Genomic DNA, 6,453 nt, shown 5'->3' with positions numbered 1-6,453 from the left:
GTTCGAGATGACGCCGAGCGACCCGGTCGCCGGTATCAAGATGTCCGCCCTCGCCCTTACCGATGACGAGACCCTGCGTCGGGTGAGGGAGGCGGTAGACGGGAGGCCGAGGCTCGAGGACTTAATGCCGTTCCCGATGCGCCCGTCGCGGGGGTATGTCTCGCTGGTAAGTTGGATGTTGTCGAGGCTTTCGCGTCCTTCTTGTTTTTCGCCTTTTTGGTCTGTTGTCTTACTTCGTCGCTCTCACAGGGGATAAGAGACGTGCGAGGCTCCCCGCCGCCCGTTCCTGAGGATGCCCGGCGGCGATCCGTGAACAGGGCGCGTGCCGAGGAGGAGAAGAAGAAGAAAGATGCCCAGGAGGCGAAGCGCACGAAGAAGATCCTCGCGCGCGAAAAGCTGGACGCCCGTCGCCGGCGCCAGAGGCTCGACGGTCTCCCTTTGGAGCCGTCTCCCTCGCCGTCGGTGTCGGATTCTTCGAGCGACGGCGGTGGGTGCGAGGTGGGGACGGCCTGCCTGGAACACCTCCCTGACATCAGGGAGATGGTTCCCGGGGCGCCGGCAAGGAGCCTGACGCCCCTAGGAGAAGGAGGAGGTGTCCCGGGGCCAGTGGTGGCCCGTCCCGGCGCCGAGGCCGGCACACCCGAGGCGCGGGTGTCGGAAGAGCGTGCCGTCGACCCGATGGGTTCGACGGTGGAGGTTGAGCGGGTGACGGTGGGGGCGACCCCATTATCTCCGCGAAGGGTCGAGGAGGTGCCGGGGTCCGACGGGGTCCAGCTGGCGCTGGTGGACACCGAGGCCGCGTTGCTGCCACCACCGCCGCCGTTGCAGAGGAGGCGGACGGTGTCGAAGCGGTTGCATCCCCGTTCGCGGTAAGCGTCTTTCCTGGCGGAGTCCGCTTCTTGTTTGCCCCTTGGTTGCATGCTGACCTTGGGAGTGTCTTTTCTTGCAGCCAGACGCTTCTGGTGGGAGACCCTCCCTTGGCGCCCCGTAAGGCGCTCAAGGTGAACGTTAGCTCCTCCGCCCATCAGGCAGCGGAGGCGCAGGCTGACGCGCAGCGTGGCGCGGGATCGGGTGAGGCCGTTTTGGAGGAGGCGGCTGCCCGGGAACAGGGGGCCGAGGCGGCCGCGGAGCGAGTGGAGGAGGAGGCCGCCCAGGAACAGGGGGCCGAGGCGGCCGCGAAGGAGGCTGGGGCGTCTGCTATTGCCGAGGCCACTGAGGGCGAGGCCGTAGCCCCCAAGACCTCCGATGTCAGGGCGGTGGACACCGAGGCCATCAAGGTAGAGACGGCGGAGGCCAGAGCCCTCGGGTCCGTCGAGACCGAGGCGATGGAGGTGGAGACGGGGCAAATTTTGGCGCCGCCCCTGGTTCAGACAATCTCGTCTGATGATTCCTCCCGAGGGAAGGAGGCGGCGGACGTCGAGGCGGCCAGTACCGCGGAGCAACAAGCCCCAGATCCTGCCGAGGGGAGTTCGGCCCTTGTTCCGCTACGGCCCGAGCCCCGTGGGTGGAACTTCCCGCGGGTTTTCTGGCGGGACCAGGCTGATCCCGAGGGGGAGCCTGTGTTCGCCCTTGAGGACGTCGCCGAGGGGGGGCGTTGGGATACCCTCGAGGAGTATCGCCGATTGGCCGTGCGGTCGTTGCAGACAGCGATGACTGTCATGGAAAGGGACTTGCCTGGTGTCACTCGGGTGAGTACTTTCCCCTCTCGTGCCGCGTTGTTTTCTCTCCGAGCCCGCTTGCAGTGTTTTGACGTGTGTTTTTTGTTTTGCCTCCTTAGGAGCTCGAGACCCGATCCCTTGGGAAATCGGTGTTCCTGCGAAATGAGAGGGATATCTAGGACCAGCTCCGGCGCCAGAAGGGCTTGCTTGCCGACGCCCAGGGACTATTGTCGGCGCGGAGTGCGGAAGTGGAGGACCTCCGCCTTCGTTGTGCCGACATTCAGGCGGAGTTGGCCATGGCTAAGGAGCAGTCCGCCCCTCTGGTGGCCAAGATCAAGGAACTGGAGGAGGAGCGAGACTCCTTCAGGCTTCGGGCCCAAGAAGCGACGGCCTCTGCGAAGGCTACAGCCGGGCAGCTGGGTGCGGAGCAGCGCGAGCATCAGGCGACAAAAGTCGCCCTGGCAGAGGCTACCAAGGCGGCCGAGGCCTCTCGGGTCGAGGTCTCAGCCTGGAAGGGCAAGGCCGAGGGTAAGTTCCGCTGAACCATGTTCCTCGTTCCATTTGCTCTTTTTGTCCTGGTTCGCGCTTGACTCCTGGCCCCTTGCTGCGACGTAGGTCTGGAGAAAGAGGCCTCCCAGGCGGCTGAGGCCTCCGTCGCGGCGCAAGCAGCGCTGGATGCCGAGGTCCGGGAGCACGAGGCGCTGCGCGGCGCTGTCCGGTCTGCCTGCGAGGCTCTGGACGTCGAGGAGGTCCAATCAGCTAGCTCCCTTGGGAGCCGCCTCATCGCGTTGAGCGGCCACGTCCGCGAGAGACTCCGAGGGGCGTTGCACACGGGTGTCAAGCGCGCCCTGGCCGTCGTCTCCTCGCACTACGCCATCAACCTCGAGGCTGTCAGCGACGGCTACGTGTTGCCAGAAGATGACGAGGAGGCTGATGCAGAGGTCGTGAGGCTGTTGGAGGCGGCCGAGGCACCTGGCACCGCGTTGGCCAAGCTGTTCGAAGAAGAGGTGGTCCCTCCCGCGCCAGCCGCCGATCCTTGAGCTTTGACCTGGGCCAAAAGGGGCCATGTAACCGAATCGAATTAGTTGCCGAATCGTGACGTTTTTTTTTGTGGCCGTCGAGGCCCTTAAAGTGTTTGCGTATGTGTGCTTCTTAACCGTTTTCCATTTTATTTCTAAGTTCGTGCCCTCTGTCCCGATCGCGAAGAAATCCCTCGGAACCTAAGCCGTCCTTCGGCGAAGGGCGGTGAGGGAGCTGCCGTAGCCCAGAGGCGTAGGCCGTTCTCACAACTCAGCCGGCCCTTTGGCCTCTAGACAGGCTTTTGGTCTTTGGGTTTCTTGCGAAGGTCCCGTCGGAGCGCGAGAGAGTTTGGTGTGGAAATTTTCGGAAAAACGGTTGAGAAATGGTGTCCGGGACTTAGGGGGGTTCCCCCTTTTTAGCCCCCGAGGGAGGCTCGACTTTGCAGAGGCAGAGCCGAGTCTCCCTTATTGCGTTATAGTGACGTCGAGCCCCTATCGATAGATAACCTCTCTGCAAAGAACTTCCTCGGAACCTAAGCTGTCCTTTGGGCGAAACGGTGGTGAGGGAGCTGCCGTAGCCCAGAGGCATAGGCCGTTCTCACGACTCGGCCGGCCTTTTCGCCCTTGAGACGATCTTTCGGTCCTTGGGTTCTATTCAGCCGATTTGTCTATAAGGGGGTTCCTCGAAAGATTATAACAATTTAAAGAACGCTTCTTTATTCATTTCGAGAAACAATGTAAACAACGTTTGGAAATTTAAGGGTAGAAACGACGTAGCTGTTCTATGTTCCAAGCGTTGGTGAAGATTTCGCCCTTCTCGTTGGCTAACTTGTAGGTCCCGGGCTTCAGCACTTGAGCGACGATATACGGCCCCTCCCAGGGTGGGGTCAGCTTGTGGCGGCCCTTGTTGCTCTGCCTCAGTCTCAGCACTAGGTCGCCCACCTTCAGGTCCCGGCTTTGGACGCGCCGGGCTTGGTAGCGTCGTAGGGCTTGCTGATACCTGGCTGAGTGTAGTAGCGCGACGTCGCGGGCCTCCTCCAGTTGGTCGAGGGCGTCTTCGCGGGCAGTGCGGTTGCTTTGTTCGTTGTACGCCTGTAGCCTTGGGGAGCCGTATTCTAAGTCAGTGGGGAGGATGGCCTCGGCTCCATAGACCAGGAAGAACGGTGTGAATCCCGTGGCTCGGCTCGGGGTATTTCTTAGGCTCCAGATGACTGACGGGAGTTCGGCAAGCCATTTCTTGCCAAACTTCTTCAACTGGTCGAATATTCTTGGCTTAAGGCCTCGTAGGATCATGCCGTTGGCACGCTCTACTTGGCCATTCGTCCTTGGGTGCCCTACGGCCGCCCAGGCCACCCGGATGTGGTGGTCGTCGCAGAACGTTAGGAATTTGCGCCCGGTGAATTGTGTCCCATTGTCAGTGATGATGGTGTTAGGAACCCCGAACCTGTGGATGATATCCGTAAAGAATAGCACCGCTTGCTCGGATTTGATCTGAGCGATCGGACGAGCCTCGATCCATTTAGAGAATTTGTCGATAGCTACCAGCAGATGGGTATAGCCCCCGGGTGCCTTCCGCAGAGGCCCAACCATGTCCAGTCCCCACACAGCGAATGGCCATGTGATGGGGATGGTTTGGAGGGCTTGGGCCGGGAGGTGCGTCTGTCGAGCATAGTACTGGCATCCCTCGCAGGTGCGTACTAGCTTTGTGGCGTCGGCCACCGCCGTTGGCCAATAGAAACCTTGGCGGAAGGCGTTACCTACGAGCGCCCGAGGCGCCGCGTGGTGCCCGCAGACTCCCGCGTGTAAGTCCTGAAGTAGGTATCGGCCAGCCTCGGTGGTGATGCATCGTTGGAGAATACCAGACGGGCTGCGCCTATATAACTCGCCGTTGCAGAGGACGTAAGTCTTGGCGCGACGCGCAAGCCGTCGGGCTTCGGTTCTGTCAGCAGGAAGCTCTCCTCGGACGAGGCGATCAAGGAAAGGGACTCGCCAGTCCGTTCCTTGGTCGGTCTTGGGAGGCTCGTCGTCAATCGCCATCGCCTCGGGCTCGGCTGGCGGGGTCTCGACGGCAGAGGGGGCCTCGAGCCCTGCGGTGGGCTCGGCCGATGGGTCCTCTTCCGTCGCCGAGGCGTAGTCGACGGACGGCTTGTGGAGGTCTCTGGCGAAGACGTTCGGAGGGGCCGGGGTCCGTGCCGACGCCATCTTTGCCAGTTCGTCCGCGGCCTCGTTGAACTTTCGTGCAACGTGGTTGAGTTCGAGACCGTCGAACTTGTTCTCCAGACGACGTACCATCGCGCAGTACGCCTTCATTTTGGGGTCGTGGCAGCTTGACTCTTTCATCACCTGATCGACGACGAGCTGCGAATCACCCCGTACGTCGAGACGTCGTACTCCAAGTTCGATGGCGATTTGCAGGCCGTTGACGAGGGCCTCGTATTCGGCGACATTGTTGGAGGCGGTCGAAGTGAAGCCGGATCATGTAGCGCATGTGTATTCCGAGGGGCGAGACCAGGAGCAGGCCCGCGCCGGCCCCAGTCTTCATCAGAGACCCGTCGAAGTACATGGTCCAGCATTCTGATTGGATTTGAACGGGTGGCAGCTGTGTGTCGGTCCACTCGGCTACAAAGTCGGCCAGGACCTGTGATTTGATCGCTTTCCGAGGCGCGAAAGACAAGGTCTCCCCCATGAGTTCGACAGCCCATTTGGCTATTCTACCCGAGGCCTCCCGGTTTTGGATTATCTCCCCCAGGGGAAAAGACGACACCACAGTCACCGGGTGGGACTCGAAGTAGTGACGCAGCTTGCGTCGAGCCAAGACTATGGCGTAAACTAACTTCTGGATGTGCGGGTAACGTGTCTTAGTCTCGGAGAGCACTTCGCTAATGAAGTAGACAGGTCGCTGGATGGGCAGAGCGTGTCCCTTCTCCTGCCTCTCGACGACTACGGCCGCGCTGACCACTTGGGTCGTCGCGGCGACGTAGAGCAAGAGGTGTTCGCCCTCGGCGGGCGGAGCCAGGACGGGGGGGTTGGTGAGTAGTGCTTTGAGCCTGGCGAGGGCTTCCTCGGCCTCGGCGGTCCAAGAAAAGCGCTCGGCCTTTCTTAAAAGGCGGTACAGGGGCAGGCCTTTTTCGCCGAGGCGGGAGATGAAGCGGCTCAGGGCCGCAAGGCATCCCATGACCCTCTGCACGCCTTTGAGGTCTCGGATCGGGCCCATGTTGGTCACGGCCGAGACCTTCTCCGGGTTGGCCTCGATCCCACGTTCCGAGACTATGAATCCTAAGAGCATGCCTCGGGGGACCCCGAAGACACACTTCTCGGGGTTGAGCTTGATGTCCTTCTTTCTGAGACATGTGAAGGCAACCTCCAGGTCGCCGACGAGATCGCTGGCCTTCCTGGACTTGACTACGATGTCATCCACATAGGCCTCAATGGTTCGTCCGATATGTTCGCCAAAGGCTTGGATCATGCACCGTTGGTAAGTGGCCCCTGCGTTTCTGAGGCCAAACGGCATGGTTACGTAGCAGTACATGCCGAATGGAGTGATGAAAGAAGTCGCGAGCTGGTCGGACTCTTTCATCTTGATTTGGTGGTAACCGGAATACGCATCAAGGAAGGAGAGGGTTTCGCATCCTGCAGTGGAGTCGACGATTTGGTCAATTCGTGGTAGTGGGAATGGGACTTTCGGGCATGCTTTATTTAGACCAGTGTAGTCCACGCACATCCTCCACTTGCCACTTTTCTTCCTGACTAGTACAGGGTTAGCCAACCACTCTGGA

The 6,453-nt window shown here is 60.8% G+C and overlaps 1 protein-coding gene across 1 annotated transcript; it reads left to right on the top strand.

The window, feature by feature from the left end:
- Positions 1–364: 364 nt before the first annotated feature.
- LOC136507700 (uncharacterized) lies at positions 365–5,714 on the top strand. The gene is made up of 3 exons (XM_066502345.1): positions 365–869; positions 950–1,342; positions 5,540–5,714. Exons 1-3 carry the CDS (start codon positions 541–543, stop codon positions 5,712–5,714), a joined length of 897 nt encoding a protein of 298 aa, XP_066358442.1. The 5' UTR covers positions 365–540.
- Positions 5,715–6,453: the final 739 nt, after the last annotated feature.

The sequence above is a fragment of the Miscanthus floridulus genome, chromosome 15 (genome assembly GCF_019320115.1).
Source record: "Miscanthus floridulus cultivar M001 chromosome 15, ASM1932011v1, whole genome shotgun sequence".
Classification (NCBI taxonomy): Eukaryota; Viridiplantae; Streptophyta; class Magnoliopsida; order Poales; family Poaceae; genus Miscanthus; species Miscanthus floridulus.
Note: the sequence above shows the minus strand (reverse complement) of the source record. Positions and strands in the feature narration are given on the sequence as shown.

What these genes read in the sequence shown, in the direction of transcription:
- LOC136507700 (XM_066502345.1), top strand. Translation starts at nt 541, where the DNA reads ATGGTTCCCGGGGCGCCGGCAAGGAGCCTGACGCCCCTAGGAGAAGGA. An exon ending in CGGTTGCATCCCCGTTCGCG is followed by an intron (nt 870 to 949) that starts GTAAGCGTCTTT and finishes CTTTTCTTGCAG; the next exon opens with CCAGACGCTTCTGGTGGGAG. An exon ending in GCGATGGAGGTGGAGACGGG is followed by an intron (nt 1,343 to 5,539) that starts GCAAATTTTGGC and finishes AACGTGTCTTAG; the next exon opens with TCTCGGAGAGCACTTCGCTA.